This window comes from Pinus tabuliformis, chromosome 3_2 (genome assembly GCF_031772625.1).
Source record: "Pinus tabuliformis cultivar Carrire ecotype Pingquan chromosome 3_2, CPIR1, whole genome shotgun sequence".
Lineage (NCBI taxonomy): Eukaryota > Viridiplantae > Streptophyta > Pinopsida > Pinales > Pinaceae > Pinus > Pinus tabuliformis.
The window spans coordinates 992,145,903-992,173,127 of NC_142302.1; the positions used below are offsets into that span (position 1 = coordinate 992,145,903).

Sequence of the window (27,225 nt, forward strand, 5' to 3'; positions counted from 1 at the left end):
CTTGGAATCCATGGCACATATGTTATAATAGGGTCTGGAAACTCTTAAGTTAAGCTGTTCCATAACCCTTTTAGTCATGACACAAGCAGATGCACCTGAATCCAACATGCAGTTATTCAATTTATACCCATTGACTAACAAGGTGATAAAAAAGGGTTGATGATCCTTGTTATCAGCATCTACACTTTGCAGGTAAATAGGAGCATCCTGATAGTCAACCTCACGAATCTTCTGTTGAGAAGCATTGACTTGAGGACCCTGAATTGCTTTTAGTAACTTGTCTCTTTGGGAAGGGATCTTAGCAATCTCAGATACGGGAACCCAGATTTTAGCATTATTAAACCAACTCCCCAAATCGACATCTATTCCAGAGTTTATACCAGGGTTCAAAGTTCGAGGAGGAATTTGATTCCCGCTCTGATCTTTATCCCTTCTCTGGTATGTTAAACCCTTATCTCTAGCAATTTCCAGAATTTTCTCAGGAGAGGGTTTCTCACCATACAACCTAGCCAAAATGTCATCTTCGTTTTCAAGGTTATTTATACTAAAAGCAGATTTAGGATTTACAACATCATAGCTTCTTTCCTTAACCTCTATCCAATTATTCATGGGCAAAGGAAACTTGCTCCCTACCACGTTTATTTGCTCACCTGTCCCAAACATTCCATTATCGAAAAGTCTTCTGATAATGAGACAAGAGGATTCTTCGTGAAAATCAGCACAAGCACGACAGTAAGGAGGAGCATCGTCCACCAGATTGGTAAGCGGATTAGGGGGCCTCTGCTCACTAGATTGACCTTTTCTTTGCCAGTTACTATTTCTGTTATTATTATTTCGAGGCTGAAAATTTTGCGGTTGCGCTCTTTCCATTTGAATTAACCTATTCTGCAAAGTGTTTATCTCCTTGTTATGATTAATTTCCATGGTTTCAATTTTCTGAAGCAATTTGAGAACAAGTTCATTTTCAGGCTCCTGGGCTGCTTTTCCCTTAGGTTCCTTTAGTTTCGTAGCAGCCCTATCAAAGCCTGGGATTTCAGACTTCCCAGAAGCTGCCTTGTCCTTTTCAAGTTCTACAGCTAAGGCTTGGCAATCTCGATAATCAGTAAGTTTAGCACGCCTTAACTCATAAGATGGTTCAGGACCAAAGGCATCAATATAAAAATCTTGGAGAGTTTTATCTGAAGGTTTATAGTCTTGAGGTAATTCTCTAATAATACCATTAAACCTTCTATTAAATTCTTCAACAGTTTCGTCTTCTCTCTTTTTCATCAGAGTAAGAGCTCTTACAAGATGTCTTCCCTCTCTCTTATCTCCAAATTTTTCTCTAAATGAATTAATGAGTGATTGTAGAGAGTCAAAAGAATTAGGAGGTTTTTCTGTATACCAGTCATGAGCATCACCTCCTAGAGTCAAGACAAAAAGGGTCATCCTGACATCTTCATGATCAAAATCAGGAGATCTAGCATACTTAGCCATCCATATGTTGAAATCACGCAAATGGGAATTAACAGTAATGGCATTATCTCCATGAAAGCTAGGCAATTTGTCTATCCCAACAGATGGAATATCATTGGGGGCTCCAGGAATGTTGGAAAAATCACAAGGGGCAAACAGACTCATGGTGCTGCACTTAACTTGACTTTTAAAGAGCAAATGAATATCGGAGAGGGCTTCTTGTCCAAGATTTCCAAGAAGTGTACGAGAGGCGAGTTTGTGTGATCGCACCCTATAAACCTTTTCAGGATCAGGAGTAGGATTGCACAGACTGCTCGGATGTCTTCTAGTGTACACTCTTGCAGATAATATAGGAAGTGGAGTCGCGACTTGAACAAGAAGCTAAGCACGGAAAAGCTTGAAGAACAAGGACCAAGGACAGAAAAACTCTATCCCCGGCAACGGCGCCAAAAAATGTTGTCGCGCAGATTGGCACGACAACGCTCAAACCGGGGGCTGTCACTCTGATCCCCGGTCCCTCCGTTTAAGCCTGTCTCCCACGGCTAAGGGGGGTAGACCCTGAGGAAAGAGGTGATGGAGGCCAACTGCCAAACAGTTGGGCTGGGAGACGAGATACACTACGATGATTTTATTAATTTGATAGATCAGTGCCTTAAGAGATTTGGGCCTAAATGATTACTTTCTAGGTGATATAAGAGCATAAATCATAAACAGCAATCACCTATCAACAAATGATCAGAACAATGCTTTAAATATCCAGTAAAAACCACAAAGTTCCTCGAATAACGATATCCGGCACTAAGAGAAATAAATTGCTTTGAATAACAGAGAAACCAGATACTTGTTTTGTGTTCAGATCTCAGCGTGAAAGATATGCAGTGAAAAAAACACTGATACTGGCAAAACTAAATTCCCACAAAAAAAATTTAAAAATTTAAAAAAAAAAAAAAAAAAAATTTATATCAAGCAAAACCTAAAAATAAAAAAATTTAACCAAAATATGAAAATAAAACTAATTTTTTTTTTTTTCTATTTTTTCATTTTTTATATTTATAAAAAATCCTAAAAAAAAGGAAATACTTTAAAAATGAAATCTAAAATTTAAAATTTATAAAAAAAAACTAAATTATAACTAAACTAACCTATGCTAAACTAAAACAAATGAAATCAATTAAAATTTGATCGTAAACCATATGCTACCCACTCTTTTTTTTTTATGTTTTTATTTTATTTAAAATACAAATCCTAGAATCTAAATGTAATAAACTTGAAACTAAAAAAAAAACTAACCCTAACTATGCAATCAACTACGCATAACCAAAGTGGATAAGACGAATTAGAGAATGACCAAAATGACGCTGCAGAGATACGATACTCAGTCCCTTCGACGGCCGGGGTAACGCTTCGACGGCGGGGGTAACGCGCAGAGGATGGCAGGCACAGACGAGACCACAAATGCAGAATGGAACCAGACTGAAGGCCTGGATAAAAAAAAAAAAAAATCACGCCTGCGCTATTAAAATCACATCGAATTCGTTTTTTTATTTTTGTTTGAAGATTTATAAACGTAAATCGTGAATGCCCGGGGTGAGCTATGGCAGACGCAATCCTATGTTTGCTAGAGAATTAATCGAATGCCGCAGACAAGAGAAGAGGGCGAAGGGAGAAAAATAAGAGGGTGAAACCGATGATGAGAAAGCAACAGACGGCGGAGGGTAGTTGACTTGCAGCCAAACCGAAGACGCAAATGATTTTGACGCAGAGCTTCAAAAACGTGATCAGAAAAACGATGGGGACGTGACCTCGATGACTAAAGGCGTAAACACAAATGATGCTCAGATGTCGGCAGAGGAAAATGCAAAGGCTCGAAAGCACGCACAGGCAAAACGCAGTGATATTCAGAAGCAATCCGACAATGAAAGCATCGCCTAAACGCTAAAAATCATAACCCTGGTTTTATGAAAATGCTCAATACGTTTTACCAGAAATCAAATCACAAGTTACTCAAATCTAAAACCCAAATTGTGTATACATTCACGCTTCCATTTTGTTTCAAAACTTTCTCTGTCGTTTTCAGTGTTGTGCTTGCAGTTTTAAAAGGACAGCAGGGTTTTGTAAATACCTGGGATGATTTGAAACATGCAGAACGCACCTTTTCACGCTTGACTCTCACTTTGGCACAATGTGTTTTCAGCAGCAGTCGGAAACAACTCACGCTGCTCACTTGGTCTTGCTAAATCAATCTATGCAGTGGAAATAACACGCTTAACCCACGACCTGGTCACTAAAATTGAACTGCAACATCACCTGATGACAGATACCCTGCAGGAAAAGAACTCTGGCAGATATCCACAAAATTTTACAGTAAACCCTTCAAAATTTACCCAAAATCAAAATTTTAAAGCTCCAGAACAGCCAGATTCAACCATGATTGCAGTAACATTTTCAATTTATCAGAAATTTGAACTTTACTGTGAAAATAAAGAAAAATCTCTCATGTAAAACAGGAAATAAACTCTAACAGGTTAACCCAGGGCAAATCAGCTGGGCTCTGCACAAAACAGCCTGTGGGAGTTGGCTGGTTCAGCCCAAAACTTCCCCAAACGCCCACAAATAGCCTTCAGCTAAAGTTCTCCTGCACACCTCAAGCAAACATCAGCAAAGAGGGCAAGAAATGCTGCCAGAATTCAAGGAATAATCGAGATACCTGCCATTATTCCAAAAACCCTACAACATTCAAACCCTAACACGTGAGCAAGATACCTGTACTCACAATGCTCTGACAAAAACCAACTATTTTAACTGCTGAAAACTGAAATATGCAGAAAAGCAAACATCTCACAGCAATTCCAGAGAGTAACACCAGCCAGTTTGAACCCCAAAGTCTTCTTTATTAATCAGAAATCAGATTACAAGAGAGCTTTCAATACAGACTCACAGATCAGATAAACCTGTAAAATGACCCCCTAAGACCCTATAAGAAGGAAATGATCCCAACGGCTAGTTTTGGGTGATCCATGTAGAACTGATCTCGACCGTTGATGAGGATCAAGACATCTCTTGATCTCATCCGTCAATTTTATTTAAAAAAGATATTTTGCATGTGTTCACAAAAATATTATTATTTTATTATTTAGGGTTTTTGCTTTGTTTTATGAATTTTTTATTATTATTATTTTTATTTTTTTTTTAATTTTATTTTAATATTTTATTTATTTTCTAAATGGATCATTTGAACCAAACCGTTGGAAACATCCCCTAGGACCTAGGACCTAGGACTCATGTGGGGATTTAAACATTTCTCAACCCTCAAGACACATTACATCATGACTTTTACAATTTACATCTTAAGGGGACGAACCCACTTTAACATAGACCCTCATAAACCACCCAGTTCTGCGACACAACTATAATCTAGCAGATTAATACGCTAGGATTCTCCTAAAGTCCTAATAACAAAATGCATCCCGGCTTTGGGGTCGGGTTTGAAGGAAAACTCTGCCGATCCATGGATCGGTGAGACTAAAAACCTCCCGGGACGCAGATCATCATTAGAAAGTTAGGTCCACCTAGGCAACTTTACATACATGACTCTGATCTGCTTAGATTATTTACAATTCAAACATGCAGACTGGGTTTACAACCAAAAATGATCAAGCTGTCGATGACTGTAGGCTGGCACGGACATGTCGCTCAGGAGCTACCCCTCTCTGCCAATCAGAAAGGAGGTGGACTGCATGGGCAGTTGACCAGTAGTGGTCAACAAGACCATTATAGGAAAACCTTTCTTCCTTCGTCATTTTAGAATTGAGCTCCATCATTTTTTTTCAATGATTGATCCCATTTGTTTTGTCAATATGACTTAACGTATTATGTAATCGCCTTTTTTTTTAATATAAACCCCTTTTTTTAAATAATTTTTTTAATAATAATTTAAATAATATATATATATATATATATATTGTAGAATATTAAACAAAATTAACACACATAAAAAAATACCAGAGACATAGAAATGGCGGAAAAGCCCTGAGAGCCTCACTTCATTCCTCTCATTCTCATTATTAAAATAATGTTTATGATACATATAAATACATGATGAGAATTTGTCTCAAGATAGTGCGTCTATCTTGGACATTATGGTTGAGCAAATCTCTCAACCAAAAACTAATCTAGGAGCCTAACTAGTTGGAGAGAATCTCTCAACCAACTAGGCCTAAACTGACTCCTAACCATGAAGAACAAACTCAATCTAGAAAGGTAGGATTAAATCCAACTTTCTTGATTTTAATTAATTTAATTATTTTGGGCTTATAATTGTTTTTAACACATGAGAGTGAGGCTAACATATATATCTAAATGATTAAAATATAATTTAATTAATTAAATGATATAAATTACTTAATTGGATTAATTAATTTATATGAATTAATTAATAGATTTTAATTAAATTATATTTAATTATGTTATATGCCACCCAATCGAAAGTTTATGCGGCTATGTCTGAAACGTCAGCAACCGTTGACCGTGGCTTAACTCACTGGTCCGCGTGAGATAACAGATGGGAGTCGGAGATTCGATAGCGTGAAATTTGACATCGTCAAGGCAGCGTGTGCGAACACTATGTGTTTTACTGTGGACATAAGATGTCGGGAATGCAAGGCGGCAATGAAGGATTTTAGACAGTCAACACAGCGATAAGAACTGACAGGAAAGATGGTTTTGATCACGTCTCGGACAGTGACCTCAACGACGTATCAGGTACACTGCCACGCAACTGTTGACTGTGGTCACCCAAAACGGCGGCGGAAAGTGTTTCGACTATGGTTTCCAACATAGATGGCGGAGAATGGCAGATGCTATCAATCGGGGGCCAAGAGACAAGGACGAGGTGTGTTGAGCTGTTGTGATAGCGGTCGGTCGTTCTAACACTCGGTGGTTTTGGTATGCAATGGCCACGACAAAAGGTAAGCGTTGTTTTTTTTGTAATATAAATTTGTTTTATTTTTTTTTATTTTTTTTCTCTTTTTCCACTTTTTTTTATTTTATTACTATTATTATTATTTAATTTATTTATTTATTTAAAGGGCCAAGGCCCTGATGGCGAGATGGAGAAACTGCAAATTGTGGCGAAATGCTTGAATCTTGACGGCAACAATGTTGACGAAAGGTTGACGGCCAAGGGCCTGGTGATCAGCCAAATGTGGCTCTGATACCAATGGATCAAACCTTAGTAGAGTCTGTCATAGAATGTATTATTATGTATAGTGCCGTGATTGCATTATTATTTGATTTGTTATCTAAGGTCTTGTGTCTCGAAATGGAATCTAGGTTTTGTGACAAAACCCTAGTAAGAAGTTGAAGTCTAGTATGTAAAAGATATGTCTCTCGTTGAACCTAACTAGGTTTAGATGTCTAAAAGTTTGAATGTTCCATTGTAATGTTATGATATAGTTAACTTCATGCTTCTATATATTTGGTTGTACTTGCTATGAAAGTTTTGCAGGTACATGATCTTCAAGATGTTGAAGATGTTTGTGATTGAGTATGTTTACAATAATGAGCATGATGAAAGGAAGCTATAAGAATGATGATGATCAAGATGACCTTGATGCCTTAAGATGAAGCCTTGAAAGAATAAAGTTTCTCCGATGTTATGAAATTGTTGATCTCCCCAAATTGAAAGGAAGCCCGAATAAAAGAAACAATACATCTCCCAAGTTGAGAGGGAGGGCATATAATGACAATGAATACCTTGAGTAAGAATAAAACTAAAGAATAAAAAGACTCGAGAAGATTTGAAGATATATCTAGTGCTAAAGAAATGAAGAAGAAAGCTTCTGACAAATTGTATATGGTTAACTTAACGATGAAAGAAGCATCAAAATGCTTGAAGACCCTGAAGATTTGTGTTTACTTATATTTGAAAGTTTATTATTGATTGGGGTTTGTGTTTGTACAAGTAAATCTCTCCATAAAAAGGTTGGACACTCTGGAAGCATGCTTGGACAAATGGATAGATTTGATTTAGTTTATTAGGGAGAGATGAATCATCTAATGTCGGATGCTTGGGAGGACATTTGGCTGGCCTATGTGTTGATGTCTAGATCCCAAAGAGGGAGGGTGGCGTTGGTCATGCAGTGCCGGCGTTGGATACGCACCTAGATCCCTGGGTTGATAGTTAGCAAGTAAACTTGATGGTCCCTAGACTGGCTGAAAGCTTGAGTCCAACTTAGCCCCACCCGGATAGATTACCCTTATCAGGTATCTAGTCCGCAGCAAGGTTACTTGGGAGCGGGAGCGGAAGCGGGGAGCGACATTTTCAAAAGCTCCCGGTTTTGGACCGAATCGGGAGCAAATTTTTATATAATATATATTTTTATATATTTTGATGCATATATGTCAACAAAAGCATGTTGAATGATGAATTAGATATAAAAAGCATAAAAACATGGGTTGAGCCATATAACATCAATCATCTAGAAATTATAATCTTCATCAAAGACGTCCAAAAGTTAGTAACATACAACATATCGAGTCTCATGATTCATCAAGCTTAAAGTTTCAAGCTTTCAAAATTCAATATATAACATTTATCATCAATGATCACTAAAGTTGTAACTTGTACTTGTAAACATTACCATTACCAAGTAACCAAACAATAACAAAGAATATCTAACATGAAATGAAATGTTTCAACTTTCAACTTTTACGAAGCATCATATTAATAATTCATTACCAATGAGTTATAATTGCCAACTTCAAACTTCAAACTTAAATTGTCATATATTGTTTACAAAAAATATCATAATAAATATGAAAGAGTCAACATTATAAAAACTACTAGAAACTAGAAAAGACAAGTAAATCTATTATCTATTGCTAATGCTTGGGCCTCTTGCCGCCACGAGAAATGTCTAATTTTTGAGAAAGCATGTAGAATGATGAATTAGTTATAAAAAGCATAAAAACATGGATTAAACCATATAACATCAATCATCTAGTAGTTACAATCTTCATCAACCACAGGTCCACAAGTTACAAGTTTTGATTTATATAGCATGTAAGGGTGCACATAACCAAAATAGTGCAATCCATCTCTGAACCGAAAATACATCAACAAATAGGCTCTAGATGGCCTCTATCATCCAAAAAAATCATGCTACAACAAATACCTACATATCATCAAAATCATTGCCTATCTTGGGATCTTTGTCATTAATATCACCCTCTAAGCATTAACATAAGATAGAAAAAATGTAGCATGTCAAGTCAAGATTTTGTTTGAGTGATGGGTACATTTTTAATAGGGTCATGATAGAGGAGTTCGACAACCAATGTCACTAACATCAAGGTACATAGAGGGATTGGTGCTCTTGACGAGTTCCATACCCTAGTACATGACAAAATCCAATGGAAACATTGCAATCCCCCCAATCCTGAAAAACCTTATAAGTGTGTTGGACTTTGAGTGAAATCTAAAATTCTACTTTCTCCATATGAAATCCAATGAGCTTGAAACCACTCTCAAACATCCCGAGTCATTTCATGGTAAGGTTAGAAATTTAGGTAAAAAGATGAAAATGAAAGATAAAGGAAAATGGCACTTTTACTTTAAGAATTTAACATTACCATGAATTGCATATCAATGCTAGGGCCATAGGCATGATCATTACGCTGCCCCGGTCAAAAATTCTTGTTTCTTTGAAAAAAAATTGCATTTGGAACATGTTCGTATAACAAAATTTGCGAAAAAAGCTAGGGAACAAAAAAAAATAGGGAGCGCGCTCCCGGGGTCACTCCCGAAGGGAGAACACTTCGGGAGCAGGTTCGAGGAGGGGGGCGCTCCCCCGCAACCCTAGTCCACAGCACTAAGTGTGCTAGAACTCTTTGTAGTTCATTTTGGATATCTTCCATGTACCTCTATATATTTGTAATTATGAATACCTCCCTAGTTAAGAGGGAGTGTTGAAGAATGTAACTAGTGTTGGTCTTCATAATTGTACTTGAGTCATAATGTAATGTATTTGTCAAAAGAAAGAAAAGGAAATTAATTATTAAGGAAATTGGCCTATTAAAGCATGGGTTTCATGCTTGGGTCAATTTTTTTAGGTCAAAGCCTCCATTGTAGGTTTCTAGGGTTTTATGTCAAGTGTCCTTGTCCATGTCATATTGTAACAAACCCTTCTTGGGATTCATTTGTCAGAGAAGAAATTTATTTTATTGCGAAATAGGCCAATTAGGCCTCCTCCACCAAGTCGGCCTCAAACTGGACAAGTCGACCTAAACAAAGGGGCAAAACTCCTATATAAAGGCAACAACTCGACCTCATTTGTCACTCTCACTTACCAAGTTCGATACATATCTTCTGGGGCCAGAAAAAGTGTGAATTTCAAGGAAGAAGAGGAAGAAGGCTAGTGAAAAGGAAGGAGGTCTCTCTCAAGCATTAGAAGTTGAAATTTTCTCTCTCTCTCACATGTGTGAAGTTGTCAAGTTGTTGGAGGGCACAAAAACTGCAGTACTGAAGCTGGGCCGAAATTTTGTAGTTGGGTCAAAGCTCTGTAGCTGGGAAGCCGAAATTTTTAGGTTGTTGCTGGGATGAAGTTGTTGGATAAGAAGAGATTACTAAATCATCTTGGAAGGTTGACTTGGTGGAGGAAGAAGATTTGTTGGTCAAGGGTCTTGGTCCACCTCATTTTGAATTACTGAAAGAAGAGTTCTTAACTGGGTTTTCCCCTATATAGGTGTTTTAGCCTTGACTAAGTGCCTACATTTTGTGTCCTTGGTCTTTCTGTTTTGGTTTTGGTAATTGCTTGATGAACTAAGACAAAAAAATAATATAAGTAAGATAATAAGAATTCAAAGATATCACAAGTAATTATCAACTAGAGGAAATCTTTCTGCCTTTCCGATTTTCGAACAGATTAGTCACCTAAGGCTTAAAATTTTCACTATAGGAATTCCATCTGAATGTGATGGAAACCATATAAATGTGTCATCCTTGTGCCAAATAATATCAATCTGCCATAGAAATCATCTACTATGCAATCCATATACTCAACATATAAATCAGGTCCCATCATTAACATATCACTATTGATTTGCAGTAGCATCGGATGTGCTCTAGGCCTCAACTTTTGTAGGGAGGCTTGGGCACATGTATTCCAAAGAACCCAGAAATCGTTTTGGGAAATTACACCCAGAGACAATTTTATTAAAATAATTAATATTTTTTAATGGGACCCTAAGTCTAAACTTAGGAAATTAAAAATATTAATGGGTATTAATCTAATTGTGGGTGTAGTCTGCATGGGGTAGCTCAAGTGGCAATGGCCGTGGAAATGAAGTCTCACCGAACCGGAGATCTTGGGTTCGATTCTTGTGCTACCCTCCCTGGAAATGGGGTGAATAACGGACATGTAAAAACTCGAAAATGAGAAGGTCCCACCTAAGCTTACAAAAAAAAAAAAATCTAATTGTGGGTGTAACTTCTAGGAGAAGACAAGGATCAAGCTAAAATGATCTTCATCATTGATTAGCTTTTAATCTGGGTCGTCGAATGTCAACGAGAAGATTATTCAAGGGAGCTTGAGGGTCATTTGGAAAACACACCGAGAGATTAAGAGATCGAATTTCTGAAGTGAGAAGTTCTCAGGAGGAAATTCTAATCGAGGAGATTTCTTGCAGTTGAGGGGCAGGGATAGCATCCGGAGAGAAAGAGAGATTTTCTTAGTCAGAGAATCATCAGTAGAGAGAGGCAGAGAGTGATCCAGCAGCGCTCACGCAGAGGCTAACGCAGGGCCACGCAGAGGCAGCGCAAAGGGTGAGAGAGAGTCTGAAATTTTGCTGGGCAGAGTCGGTTTCAGAAGCCGGAAGTCGGGGTGTGAGACTGGGAGGCTGAGAGCAGAGACTCTGTGCAACAAATCGATCAGCTCATTGGGTGACGCAGTGCCTAGAGGGGTTGACGCAAGGACTTCGTGAGGACTACGCAGAGGCAACGTGGGGCCTACCAGAGGCACCTCATCCAATGTTCAGATCAGCCGAGATTTTTCTCAGTGATTGTGTGAGGTAATCTCACAAATCTTTCTGCCAGTATTTCTCTGTAACTGAATAACCCTTGAGGTATTCAGAGATGTATTCAAAATTTGCTACTACTTAATAATAATAAACCCTCAGATCTGTTGCACCGGTTTTCCCGCATTGGGTTTTTCCGAGGACATTTGTCCAAAAATAACAGTGTTATTGTGTTGTATTTTCTTTCTTGCTCAGTCTCTTGTTTCCGCATATAAATTAATTAAGTGAAGGTTGCAGTGTATGTATTTCAATATTTGTCGTAGGAAACTGCAAATAACTTGTTCATGTAAATCTAACAAGTAGGAGAAATATCATCAGTTGCTGCAGTAGGGATTCCGGTTTAGGAATTTTCACATGATATCAGAGCTGCAGTGAGCAAGAAGAGCAAAGTCGATAGATCCAGCGCTGAGCAAAAGAGGGAGATCGAAAAGTTGCAAGACGCAGCAGTTCGAAACCCTAGAGGGTTTGCGCAGTTCTTAGCCAGAGGGCTAAAATTTCAAGGCAGTGTCTCTCTGAGTGAGTCGACGGAGAGGACTCCCAGTTCGATTTTTTGTCGGGGCAGAAGGAGTAGCGCTGAAGCCTCAGCGTAAGGAGAGTTGGTGGGACGCAGATTTTTCTGCAAGCAGTTTGTTGGGCAAAAAATCATTAGAAGAAAGAGGAGAAGCACAGCTGAGGGAACTTCTTCCTCAGAGAATTCCTAGCTAGGGAATTCGAATTCTCTAGAGTTGAGCAGAAGCAAGGGGCAGCAGTTTTACTAGCTCCAGCAAGGAGTGTGTAGGCTAGCCCAGCAGCAGCACAGAGGAGAGAGGAGGTCATTCGACTTTCTATTTTTGGCAGAAATGGCAACCAGTGGCTTGAGGGATCAGGACAGGTTGGACAGAGCATCCAACTATGTCATCTAGAAGGCAAGAATGTCATTCCTTCTAGATGAGCATGCCCTCAAGACATACGTTGACAGCGTGGTGGTTGTCCCTACAGATGCAGATCCATTGAAGAAGTACAGATCAGAAATGGTGAAGGCCAAGAGGATGATCCTTGATGGAGTAAAGGATCACGTGGTGTGTCATGTTGCTAGCAGAGGGATTGCTAAGGAGATGTGGGATGCCTTGGCTACGTTATATCAAGGATCTTCCGAGCAACGGAAGATGTACTTGGAGCAGAAGCTGAGATCTGCTCAGATGCAGAAGGGGGGCGTGTGGATCCATTCCTCACAAAGCTGAAGGAAACCCATGATGAATTGTCTGTTGCGGGGCATACACCTTAGGATTCAGAGTTGGTTACACTGGCCACACTAGCCCTCAATTCTGTCTCAGATGAGTGGCAAGTCTTTGTACAGAGTATCATGGGCAGAGCAGCATTATCGAATTGGGGGATGAGATGTGGGCAGCTCTAAAACAAGAAGAGCTAAGGAGAGACTTAGTCAAGGTCAAACTTGATGGAAGCAGCAGCAACAATGGGTCGAAGCCCAAGGAGGAGGAGGATAATGCAGCCCTTGCATTGAAGGGGCAGCAGGAGCAACGGAGACATAAGAAAGATGTCTCGAAGATCAAGTGTTTCAGGTGTGGTGAGATGGATCACTACGCTACTCATTGTCCTCTCAAGAAGAAGGACAAGGATGAGAAACACGATCCGAAGGTTGCGCTCGCAAAGATCGAAGAGGAGTTCGCCATGACAACCGAGATACCTCCAGGAGGGAGGTGGGCTGATTTGGAGTTGTAGTTCGAAAGAGCTATAGATGGGCAGGATCCTTGAGGAGTCCACCTCTTGGATCAATACCTTGCTACGGGAGCCCAAATCAAAAGTAGCAGGATGGACTAGTGTCGGATGGTGCCGAGGAGTGTCGGGGAGACAGTTGCAGTGGCTAGGAGCGCCAGAGTCTGAGCAGCGCAGAGCAGAGTTGGCAGTAGTGCAGATGGCACAGAGCAGAGGTCAGCAGCAGCGCAGTAGATTCAGAGGGTCAGCGCAGAGACTAGCAGCAGTCAGGCTCCAGCATTCACGTGGTATCATACTGAACACAGTTAGTTCAGTAATTTTGGATGTTTTTTCGTTGCTAATGGAGTAGCAGCAACAATTTGCAGTGCAGTAGCAGTTGGCAGTCATAGTGCTAGCAGCAACATAGATGCAACACCTAAGAGGGAGTTGTAGTACGGATGCAGTGTTGACAATGGCAGTGTCAGCAGCAGTACAGTTGCAGCAGCAGCGCAGTAGTTGGTGGATAGCATGTCAGACATCAGCAGCGCAGAGGATGATGCTTTAGAGTCAGAGCAGTATGTAGTAGCATATATTGTTAGAGCACATTCCTCGCTAAGAGGGAGTGTTGATTTGGGGTAGCATCGGATGTGCTCTAGGCCTCAAATTTTGCAGGGAGGCTTGGGCACATGTATTCCAAAGAACCCAAAAAGTGTTTTGGGAAATTCCACCCAGAGACAATTTTATTAAAATAATTAATATTTTTTAATGGGACCCTAAGTCTAAACTTAGGAAATTAAAAATATTAATGGGTATTAATCTAATTGTGGGTGTAACTTCTAGAAGAAGACAATGATCAAGCTAAAATGATCTTAGCCATTGATTAGCTTTTAATCTGGGTCGTTGAATGTCAATAAGAAGATTATTTAAGGGAGCTTGAGGGTCATTTGGAAAACACACCGAGAGATCAAGAGATCAAATTTCTGAAGTGAGAAGTTCTCAGGAGGAAATTTTGATCGAAGATATTTCTTGCAGTTGAGGGGTAGGGATAGCATCCGAAGAGAAAGAGAGATTTTCTCAGCCGGAAAATCATCAATAGAGAGAGGCAGAGAGTAATCCAGCAGCTCTCACGCAGAGGATGAGAGAGAGTCTGAAATTTTGCTAGGCAGAGTCAGTTTCAAAAGTCGGAAGTCGAGTTGTGAGACCGGGAGGCTGAGAGCAGAGACTCCAGGCAACAAATCAATCAGTTGGCTGGGTGACGCAATGCCTAGAGGGGTTGACGCAGGGACTGCGTAAGGACTACGCAGAGACAATGTAGGGCCTGCTAGTGGCAACTCATCCAATGTCCGGATTAGCCGGGATTTTTATCAATGATTGTGTGAGGTAATCTCACAAATCTTTCTGCCAGTATTTCTCTCTGTAACTGAATAACCCTTGAGGTATTCAAAGATGTATTCAGAATTTGCTACTGCTTAATAATAATAAACCCTCATATCTGTTGCACCGGTTTTCCCGCATTGGGTTTTTCCGGGGACATTTGTCCAAAAATAACGGTGTTATTGTGTTGTATTTTCTTTCTTGCTCAGTCTCTTGTTTCCACATATAAATTAATTAAGTGAAGGTTGCAGTGTATGTATTTCAATATTTGTCGTAGGAAACTGCAAATAACTTGTTCATGTAAATCTAACAATTAAGAGATTTATCATCAGTCGCTGTAGTAGGGATTCCGGTTTAGGAATTTTCACAATCACCAAAACATCAATGACATTATAATAACACCAGTTCTCAGAATCAATCGACAAATAAAACCGTGCTAGTTACTGGGGGTAGAAATATATAACTCTACATAACCACTTTCCTCTAGGCGTCACACACACACACACACAACTGAAATAGTGGTCAATGAAACCCAATGTTGCATGAAGCGGGGATGAAACGGGGACCTTTTTTGGAAGCGGGGACGCGGAAGCATCATTTTCCAAAAATCTAGGAAGTGAAGTATCTCGGAAGCGTCTACTATATATATATATATATATATATATTTGCATTTATATAAAAAAAACATCCAAAATACCAAATTAGTTGTAGAAGACATGAAAACATGCATATTTTTACATAACTCAAGATATATATGGCATCCATTGTACATCAATGATTAATTATTCCAGCATCTCTTGTCTAGCCTTTGCCTCTAATTCAATTCTATAGGGATCTTAGTCAATATTTCCTAATTTTGATCAAACAGCTTAATCCAAGCTTTATAATATGGTAGAGAAAGCTTAACCTGCCTGATCAATGATTTTGACTTAAGTGAAGTGTACATAATTGCTAAGGCCATGACAAAGGAGTTCAACAATCAATAACACCAACATTGGGGTACATATAGGGCTTGTTGCTCTTGATTAAATGCCAATCACATGCCCTCATACATGATATAATCCAATGAAACGCCACAATCCCATTGATCCTGAAAATTGTTAAGTCTGCTGAATTTTGAATGGGATATGAAATTCTATTTTCTCCATATGAAGTCAGATGAGGTTGGACCACTCTCAAACATCTTGTCATTTCATGGTAATGTTAAAAATTTAAGTAAAAGGATGGAAATGAAAGATAAATGAGAATGTCACTTTTACTTTAAGAATTTAACATTACCATTAGGGAGCATCTAAGAAGCGTCTAGGGAGCATCAAGGAGCACCTTGTGAGTATTCGGAAAGTGTAGTTCCTCACAGAACAGTTTGAAATTTCCAAAAAACAAAAAAAAACCCTGTGAAACCGTCCACCTTCTCTTGGATCCACTCGCGATCCGCGATGGATACACGCCCAAACCTCCACAAATCCGCACCCGATCCTTTCCGGATCCGCGGATCGAGAAATAGGAACCGCGGATTGAGCAATAGGAGCCGCGGATCGGGCCCCCACAAATCCAATTTTGCAGGAATCGCCAAAAAAAAGAGGAACCACGGATCTAATTTTCTGATCCGCGGTTCCGCCGAAGAATCGGTGGCGGATCCATACGAGACGCAAATCTACCTTTGGATCCTTGGGGGGGATAGTTCCTGCAACACTAGTAATACCATAACAATAATGCTATGCGAAATGCTTGTGTCCATATAAAAACCCTCAATTGTATCTAAAAATTGAATCACCTATGCCATCAAGAAATGTTTGCTAAGCACAAGTGGGATACAATGAATGACCCTCATATAATGAGGGGTAACTATTGATTTTTGTAGCTCGAGTAGGTACTTTTGCACGAGCCTTGTGTCTAGGGGTGCAAAAGTCACCCACATTGTCCTTAGAACGCTTTCTCTTGCTCTAGGTTGAGCAAGTTGCTGATGTAATTTAACCTAAGTTTAACTTAGAAAAAATGCACATATTAATATCTTGGCTTATTGAGCTAATAGAAAATATGAAAAAGTAAAGTAATTTACCTTTATGAGTAAGTTTTAATCTTAGCCATTGATCTCAAGTGAGGCAAGATCTAATCTCGGTCGTTAATCACTTTGACATTAAGGTTAGGATTGGGGTTTTAGCTCAACGTAAAGTTATAAAAGCAAGGCTAGGGAGAAGGAAAAGACACATAACAGCAACACGAGATTGAGAACCATTTCAATTAGTTGTGTGTTGGGTCCGAGGGAGTGCAAAGACATTAGAGATCTAGATCTGCAGGAGAGATCGGGCATCAATATAGGGCAGATTTGTTGGATCAGATCCAGGTTATTGCATCTATATTTCTCCGCTAGGTCATTACCCCACGACAGGAGCCCACGTATGTTTGGATTTGTTAATGAAAAACTTGTTGGGGATAAATTTGTGTTATCATTGTGATTGAGATCATTATTTAAATTTGCTTCTACTGAAGATTTTGTTAGGAACCTACCTATGTGTTTATTCAATAAGTTTTATGCTAGGAATTAAATGCCAAGTGTCGAGATCTGAAAACTAACAGTAAGCAGTCATAAACCTGTAAAAGAGTTTAATGAGTAAGAAATTAGATATTCTGATCCATTTATATAAAAATATAATACAGATTTTAACCCTGGAGATGATTTCTCTCTCAAGTAGTTTGTTTTTTGGGTCTCTAGCTCTATTGAACTTTCCCTTGTTTGAAACAAAAGGTTTTGTCACAATAAAACAAAGAATTTAAGAGGATAGCACCAATGATGGGTGATTTCCGATCTTGAATGGTTCTCTACTTGATTGAGTCTCCAAACAAGGGGATCAATGGAAGTTTTGTTGGACATGGATGGATATCAAAGATAAATAGGTGGCATTGGCAAACTTCTAAATTTACAAGGGTGAGAACAACGTAATGGATCACTCATGGCAGTTCAAGACCTATGAGAGGAAACGAGCATCTAGTAGTCAAGTCTTTGTTACCATCCTGTTAGTGAAAAAAATTTACCTTTGGCATTCCTCATCAATTCTTTCTTTCTTTGTTTATTTTAGAGAGTATTTTTTGTTCATAGTGTGGGTGTTAAATTGGTAACACTCCATAGTGTTATTAGAAGGAAAACTTATGTCACTTTACATGTGGCATTAATATTGGAGGTTGTGACCAATTTGAGGTGCTATAAATATGTCAACTAAGGTGACTTATGGTGTGAGAAAAATGAATGGTAGCATTCACAAAAAAAGCTTGTTCATTATTTTCCCTCTCCACCTATGTGTCTATGAATGTAATACGTGTATACCATAAATTCCTACTCTTTCAAGTTTGAAGTAAGGTTTCCATTTCAAACATGTACATACAAATATAATTGCTTACATGATAGAACTATTAATTTATGTTCACAAAAGAAACAATTTTCTAGGAGATAGAAAGTGAGCACAATGCTAATAATAAGGAATGATATTGACAAACATATGGTAAGACAAGAATGGAGACAAGAATGGTCAATTTCAAATGGTGAAAACAACAACATGGTACAAACAATTGTAGGAAGAGTGCAACCAAACCACAATATGGTGTAAAAATTAGTGAAAGCATTCAGCACCTGTTGGGAATATCTCATTTCCTCGTCCATCAACATCAAAAAGCATTGGAGGCCCTCCTTCCACAGCATATACATGTGCCCTATTTGTAAGTTTTGCTACTGTTATTTCTTTCTACAATGCAACCCAAGAAATAAGTAAGCAATAAGTTACTAATTTCCACAAGCAAAATAAAACATAATTGAAATACTAAATAGATGAGCATAGAAGAAAAAAAATTGTAGGAATTCCAAAAATGAGGAAACTATAAGATATTTTATTATCCATTAGTGAAAAGTTCTGGCTTTTTTTGCCATGCCTCTTTCAGACCACTAGCTAATTCATGTACTCAGTTTGCAAACAACGCTAAATAGAACTCAACAAGGCATGCCACAAAGTAATATATAGTAAGGAGAACCCTAACATTTTAAAGAAAGGCCTTGGAGAAGGCATTTTCCAGACACAACAATTGAAGTAATTTCTATTTTGTTTTTCATGTGATAGATTCTACTAATAGCCATTTGCAAATATTTCCAATAACATAATTTAAAGAAAGACTCGTATGTTATCCACCATAGACCTTCCATGGATAGCAGATTACCAAAATTAGTTTAATTTTACTTCTTCATCAGTTCAATGTCATATTAACAACTAATATTGCATAGTAAGGCTAATAAGTGTCCCTAAAGCTGAACTGGCTTAACCGAAGAAATCTGTCACTAAAGATCAATTATGTAAATTTGTCTGTGAACATTTTCTAAATTGGAATTGGAATTCACAGAGAGATTAATTTGTTTTCAGGAAAAGAGGAGATGCAAAGAACCTCAGATCTGAAAACCAAAAAAAACTTAAGAAACAGAACTCAAATGATAGGCTTCAAAAATAGTTCCATGTGTTTATTCTCCAACAAATGCTTTTAAATCTATGTTGCTAGGAAACTGATCCAGATCCACCACATTTTTGAAAAGCCAGGATCCAGATGTGGCGGGGAAACACCATATACAAAAAGTACAATATTTTTAAAATTTTAAAAAGCATATTTAAAATTAAGAACATCATTTTTAGTTATCTTAAAATTAAAAAGATAATACCAATGGAAGAAGGGCCCACTTTGCTTTTTTTCGAAAGTTTATATGGTATTAAACATCTCCCCCAAAGTTGTAAACACATAAATTATGACCGTGATAATGTAGTTTTTTAAATTATTTAGGAAACAAATTATTCATGCTGCCCCAAAATCATAAACATGTGAATTTTTAATAATGTTAACATAGATTTTGAAATTAAAACAATTTAGAAAGCTAATTATTCTTGCTAGCTATCATTTCATTGTTTGAAAATAATGTGGTGTGTATACCCACAATCACATTAAGAGTTACTATGCAGCCGTAACGTAGATAAAAATGTCTATACTAAATAACATATATCTTGATAATTCTTTATAATAATCAAAACGCAAGTAATAGTTGCTGAAAAATACTCAACGTCTTTATTACCAAGGTTTGTAGGATGAATAAATCCTTGACAAGTACTCCAAGATACAAACCAACTCCATTAGATGGGATAGGTACAATCATAATCTAGCAAAGCAAACTCCACTGTCATCGGTATTGTCTGCTAGCTCTCAAACTCACTCTCTCAAGAAAGAATAAGCAATGAAGAAAAGAGAAGAGATCACAAGCTCTACTACTTAACAACACAAACGAATAACTAGCTCTTCATCCTCCATGCTTTCTAGAATATAGAGAATAAGAATAGGTAAGATAGAAAATAGAAGGAAAATAAGAATAGGGTAGTCTCCAAATATAGCGCTCCTTTGTTGAGTGAAAACAATTGTGTATGAAGAAACTACTCCAAAATTTCACCCTCCTTCCATAATAACCACATACAAGCGAAAATACACTTGTCTATGGCTACTTGTGATGTTCCTACTTAGCAATTTTACTAAGTAATTACCAATTTGTCAATTTTGAAGTTTTGCAATTATAGACTTGGGAAAAGTGGGTTAGGAGGAACCCACTTGGCATTTTTGACTTGAGAAGGCTCCAACTTAGGAAAAAGAAGGCAAATCGATTTCTTAGTGGGAAGTGGGGGCCACCCCAAGAGGAATACGCACCCCTTCGAGAAAAATGCATTTGTGGCCAGAGAGAGAGAGGAAGAGGGGTCGATGTATGAAACCTATTACCGCTCAAACTTGCAGGGGTCCTATAGGGCAACAATGGAGCTATACCCCACTGTCACCTCACCTAAGGCTCCCTGCTCTTTACAGGTTTTCACCAGTGGGAGGAGACCCAATATAATAAGGATCACAAAGATGAATGGATCAATGATAGGATGAAAGGTGATCCTAGAAGCCTATTCACAAGAGAGGCTCAAATATATGGCTTGCTTGCTTGGAAAGCAAGATGAAAGGCTCTCTAGGAAGGGCTTAGGAGAATTCCAAGGGCTAGGGTTTGAGTATATGACTTGTCAAGGAGATTCCTAGACCCTAAAATCCTTGTGGAAACTTGGATTCCAAGTGGTCTTTGTGGAATTATCTTCAAAGGTTGTGGGACCACATGGGACCAAGTGGACCCAAAATTAGGTCAAGGGGATGGAATTGATCAACCAAGGGTGTGTTTGACCTAATTGAGGGGGAGAAAGGGATTAAAGGAGAAATTTTCTTTGAATTTCATGCAATAATCCCAATGACGACACTAGCCAGGGGCAACAAAGGGTAAGGATCAATCTCAGAGCTAGGGCTTGAAATATCTCAAGATCCCACCTTCAGAATAGCTTCAAATTTGGAGGGCTCCTGGGAGACAAAACAACGCAATAGAGTTAGGAGATCAATGTTTTTTGATGAGTAACTTGTGAGAAATGTGATGCCCTAGGTCCCCTATGGAGGCTAGAACTAGAAGAAAGAGGGAGAGGTGATAAAGAATATGTTTTTGATGATCACCTATGGAGGACCAGTGCCTAATCCTTTGGGGGAAATGAAGTCAAGGATATTTCAATGATTGGAATGGATTCACTTAGTCAAGGAGGCCTATTAAACAATTTTGCATGGCAATTAGGGCATGGACAATTGCTTCAAGGTCTTTATACTTCAATATGAAATATGTGATGACTTACCAAGACAAAATTTCAACGAAATATATCTAGGAACATTCACTTATTCAAACATGGCCCGTGACCTGATACAACACTATAAAAAGACAAATTTCCACCATTTCACACAAGAAAAGCAGCGAATTTCAGCCTAGTATAGCGAAAATCCCAAGCAACATGCATGTGACATAAGAAAAAGACAAATTAGCATTAAAAGAGAGCTTACATGTGAGAACAAGTATATCCAATCATCATCATATGCCAATATAGAAACTCCAACACAAAAATGAAGAGATCCAAACATCAAAAATCATCCATCCATCCAATTTCATCCTCCAAAGAATAGCGAAAATCTCCCAAGAGAGAATGATCCAAACCAAGTGATGATGATCCAAATGATTCATCACACTTGTATTTATACCCTTCCTAATGAATTTGATTTAGCTAATTAGGCCTAATTTAGCCCCTAGAATAAAATTATGTGCAAAATAACAATAACATTTGGTGACAAGCCCACCAAATAGCTCAATAATGCATGAATACGCCTCTCAAGAGTATCAAACGATCAACAAAGTGAGTCGTTGGGCCTCTAAGGAGGCCTAATGAAGTCCAAATAGTGCCATGATGTAGAAATAGACTCTCAACATAGTGGGCAAGGGGTACGCGCTTTGTTCTCCAAGCAAGAACATGTCGAGCTCCCAAGTGGGTGTGGAGGCGCAAGATCATCCTCATGAGTCTCCAAATGGATCGGAAGTGCATGTAGACCATCTATAAGGGCTAGAATGATGACATAAGCCTTGCCTCTGCAGCAGGGCTATGGTGGAGATCCATGGCACTCAACATTCACCCTACAAGTGCCAATGTGGCCCTTTGGAGGGCTAGGACCAATGTTGCACGAAGCGGGGACGAAACGGGGGCGTTTTTTGGAAACAGGGACGCGAAAGCGTCATTTTCCAAAAATCTAGGAAGCGAAGCATCTCGGAAGCGTCTATTATATATATATATATATATATTTGCATTTATATTTAGAAAAACATCCAAAATACCAAATTAGTTGTAGAAGACATGAAAACATGCATATTTTTACATAACTCAAGATAGATATGGCATCCATTGTACATCAATGATTAATTATTCCAGCATCTCTTGTCTAGCCTTTGCCTCTACTTCAATTCTATAGGGATTTTAGTCAACATTGCCTAATTTTGATCAAACAGCTTAATCCAAGCCTTATAATATGGTAGAGAAAGCTTAACATGCCTGATCAATGATTTTGACTTGAGTGAAGGGTACATAATTGCCAAGGCCATGACAAAGGAGTTCAACAATCAATAACACTGACACTGGGGTACATATAGGGCTTGTTGCTCTTGATTAAATGCCAATCACATGCCCTCATACATGATATAATCCAATGAAACGCCACAATCCCATTGATCCTGAAAACTATTAAGTCTACTGAATTTTGAATGGGATATGAAATTCTATTTTCTCCATATGAAGTCAGATGAGGTTGGAACCACTCTCAAACATCCTGAGTCATTTCATGGTAATGTTAAAAATTTAAGTAGAATGATGGAAATGAAAGATAAAGGAGAATGTCACTTTTACTTTAAGAATTTAACATTACCATTAGGGAGCATCTAGGAAGCGTCTACGGAGCATCAAGGAGCACCTTCAGAGTATTCGGAAAGTGTAGTTCCTCACAAAACAGTTCGAAATTTCCAAAAACAAAAAAACCCTCGTGGAACCATCCACCTTCTCTCAGATCCGCGATGGATACACGCCCGAACCTCCACAGATCCGCACCCGATCCTTTCTGGATTCGCGGATCGGGCAGTAGGAGCTGAGGATTGGGCCCACACAAATCTAATTTTGCAGGAATCGTCAAAAAAAGGAGGAAACGCGAATCCGATTTTCTGATCCGGGGTTCCGCTGAAGGATCGGTGGCGAATCCGTACAGGACGCGGATCTGCCTTTGGATCCTTGTGGCGGGGGACGATTCCTGCAACACTAGTTCAAACAATGCAAGGGAGAGTCGTAAAATAGCAAATCTGGGAGCATCATCGCTTCCGCAAGATTCTGAAAGTGCAACAACCTCCGTGGCTAAACGAGAAGAACAACAATAATGTGATGGACATGATGCCACAAGTTCAGATTTAGAAGGGAAGGACACCTCACATTTCAAACAAGATGATCCTGATGTGGATCAAAAGCAAACAAAGCAGCACTTTGCTCAACGTTCTCGTGTTTGGAAACTTCAATACATTTCTGAACTTGAAAGAAATGTCAGTGCTTTGCACGCTGAAGTGTCAGAAGTGTCAGAAGAGGTGGCTTTCTTGAATCAACAACGCCTTATTTTGACTTTAGAGAATCAGGTTCTCAAGCAGCGTATAATTGGACTTGCTCAAGATAAGATAATCAAAGATGTTCAACATGAATTGCTAATAAAGGAGACACAAAGATTGAAACATTTGTACCAACAACAACAAATGCAGTAGTATTCGATGGTTGCGCCGAGGACCATGATTGTAAACAACACAATTTTTCCTCGCTTGATCTTTCGACTTCGAATGAATGCGCTAGTCATCACTCTCATCCACCGTTAATGGCACCAACTCAATGATAAGAAATTAGGGAATCTGGTATCGATTTCTTTAGAGTGAAATCAACCTTCTATGACAGAGATAACTTCTGCAGTATACCTTTGAATTCCTAGCTCGTGCTCTTTAATTTATTCAACCACCAACATGTACCCTCTTTCACTTTTCTCTCAAAACCTGATTTTACATTAATCGGCCTTGATCCGAGTTTTGGCCATTCTTGGCCCTTCCTTCACTCCACTCCACGCAAATCTTGCAGAGGTCTCAAAGTCCTCACGGACTGTACACATTAGCGGAGGTCACTGTCTCCTCAATAACGCACAGCTTCAAGCCATGGCTCTGATACCAGTTAAAGGATATTAAAGAAAATAAAAACCTAAATTCAAGAGAGACAAAGACATCGCGGAAAAGGCTTATGAGCCTCAATGTATACTATGTATACAAATAATGAGAATGATAAAATATAAATACATCAAGATTATGTCTCGAGATAGTTCGTCTATCTTGGACACACAATCACTTTGGTTGAGAGAACATCTCAACCACACACCAATCTAGGAGCCTAACTAGTTGGAGAGAATCTCTCAACCAACTAGACCTAAACAAACTCCGAAGTTTGAGGAACAGTCTCATTCTAGAATAGACAAGTAGAAATTATTCCAAGTTTAATAATTTCTTATTTTGGACTTATTGATTGTTTTATGTGTGAGGCTAACAAAAACCCTAGTTGTAGGTCTGATGTCAACGCAGTCAAAGTGCTCCAATTGCCTCAGTTTGTGTGCCCAAAAATTCGGTCTATCCAAACAAAAATCCTCCCAAAAGACCGAACTCAAATAGCCTAGAAAGTCAAAGTCAACACTGGTCAACGCTTGGTCAAAGTGTAGAAAAGTTTCAAATTTCAACCAACTGTAATTTCTCCTTCCTCTAACTTGCACGTGTGAAGATATGACCTGCAATTTTAGATGTATCGAACCCAAGAAGAGATGATGAGAAGATGTGATGATTGTTGCTTTGGGGTAGCATAGGATGTGCTCTAGCCACGAAAATTGTTGGAGAGGCTTAAGCACATGAGATCTCCAATACCCAGAAAGGGTTTGGGCAGAATCTAACCAGTATGGGAGATATTAAAATAATTAATATTTTTAATGAAGTCCCTAAGTCTAAACTTAGGGAAAGTAAAATATTAATGTGAATTAATATAAAACTGAGTTAGAATGGTCCAAAAGTCATGGATCAAGCCAAATCTAATATTAGCCATTGATTAGGGACTTAATCTCGGCCGTTGAATTGTCAACAAGAAAAGTATAAGAGGAGGCTTGAGGGTCACTTGGAGAACACACCGAGTTGATCAAGAATTCAACTTTCTGGGGCAGGGCTTGCTGAGGAAATCGAAGGAGTGATCAGAGTCGCAGCTGAGGAGCAGTGAATAGAGAAGCAAAGAGGCATAGAGGGTACCGGCAACATCAACGCAGAAGCTTGGAGAGAGGGACGCAGAGCCAGCTAGAGGCCACGCAGAGCTAGTCAGGGCCCACGCAGAGGCAGCCAGGAGCTACGCAGTGCCAGAGAGAGCCAGTGTGGGTGACGCAGAGGCTCTAGAGGTTGACGCAGTGCCTCCAGAGGCTAACGCAGGGCGAGTTGGGGTGACGCTGGGCCAAAGAGGCTGACATAGTCCCTAGAGGCAGACACTGGGGATTTCGTGGGGCAGATTGGAGCTGAGAGTTGTGGGATTGTTCATCTGGGGTTTCAGCCGGAATATTTGTCTCTGACTGAGAGGTACTACTGCCGAGATCATTCTATGTTGCTTGAGCCGGTTTGGCACCCAGATTGTATTCTGAAACTGGTTAATAATAAAACCCTCAGATAGCTACACTGATTTTCCCGCATTGGGTTTTTGCGGGGACACTAGTCCAAAAACAACAGTGTCACTTGTGTGCTTGTTTTTTCTTCAGTTGATGATCTGTAATGTGTTGAGCATGTACTTGTTAATTAAACAGAATGAGTAGGAAGAAATAAATCAAAAAGTACATGAAGGATTTCTCACAGGTAGACTTAGAAATTCCAACATGGTATCAGAGGGTAGTTGAAGATCACAGGAAAACTGAGGGCATCAGCCGAGCAGAGCAGCAGCAGCAGAAACAGTTGTCCCGAGTGACAAAAGTTGTTCCTAGCAGAGAAGCAGCAAGGAAGGGGTGACGTAGTGCCTACGTCATCAAGTTTGAGCTGGGAGGAGGATCAGCGCAGTGGCAAAAGGGAGCAGACCTGACCTACGCAGTGCCCAGTCATCTTTCTCAGTCAGGAAGGATTGACGCCCGTGGCCAGGAGGTGCGGATTTTGCTGGTGCTGGGATTGTGCAAAGCCTAGAAGCTCTAACCTTCAGTTTGCTGAGGCATAGGAGGTTGTGGGTAAGTTGCGGAGTGAAGCTGGTGGGGTACTGTGGTCAGAACAGTACCTAACAGGGCAAGACCAAGGAGGAGGGAGTTGCTACCGAGGATTTCTAGCCAAGAATCCGAATCAATGGTGCAACTGCACTAACGATCGAAGTGGGGGCATCTCGACATTGGCAGAGGGGTTTCCAGGAGGGAAATCAAGGCTCAGAGGGAGTCACACCAAGAACTTCCAGAAGGGAAGTAGAGGAGAAGCGAAATGGCAGTGAACGGAGTAAGAGACCAGGACAGACTGGATGAAGCCTCAAACTTCGTAGTCTGGAAGGCTAGAATCTTGTCTGTTCTAGACAGGAATCGTCTCAAGCACTTCGCCTTGAAAACGATAGCGATCCTAGTTGACCCAGTTGAGAACAATAAGTATGATGAAGCAATGGCGAGGGCCAAGAGCATCATCCTTAACGGGGTCAAGGACCATGTAGTACCACATATTGCTGAAAAGGAGATGTGGGAGGCCCTGACGAAATTGTATCAGCATACTTCCGTGCAAAGGAAGATGCTACTAGAAAATTAGCTACAGTCATACCAGATGCAGAAGGGAGAACAGATCGACACCTTCCTCGGTCGATTGAAGGAGATCCGGGATCAGCTGACTTCCACAGGGGCCATGCCGGATCAAGAATTGATGGTGAGGACAACCCTAAACACAGTCTCAGAAGACTGGGAGGTGTTTGTCCAAAGCATACTAGACAGGTCGACCCTTCCAGATTGAGAGGAATTGTGGGTGACTCTTCGCCAAGAGATCAGAAAGCTGACCAAGGCGGGAAGCAGCGGCAAGGGGGTCGGAATCAAGGAGGAAGAGGAGGATGTTGCCCTAGCATCTAAGGGAAAGCAAGAGAAACGGAAGAAGAAGGACCTCTCCAAGCTCAGTTGCTTCCACTGTGGGGAACTAGG

General features: G+C 39.5%; 1 protein-coding gene across 5 annotated transcripts in view; it reads right to left on the reverse strand.

Annotated features, from left to right (window-relative positions):
* The window catches only part of LOC149183947 (eukaryotic translation initiation factor SUI1 family protein), a 254,582-nt gene that overhangs the window by 196,643 nt on the left and 30,714 nt on the right, over window positions 1-27,225 (reverse strand). For 3 of the 5 annotated variants that reach the window (XM_089417340.1, XM_089417344.1, XM_089417343.1), the window contains one exon: window positions 18,221-18,332. The exons of 1 other annotated variant lie outside the window; for it this stretch is intronic. In XM_089417340.1, coding sequence (XP_089273466.1) covers window positions 18,221-18,332 — 112 coding nt within the window. Of the gene's footprint in view, window positions 1-18,220; window positions 18,333-27,225 lie in introns of those variants that run through there. One more of the 5 variants, XM_089417345.1, reaches the window with a different exon arrangement.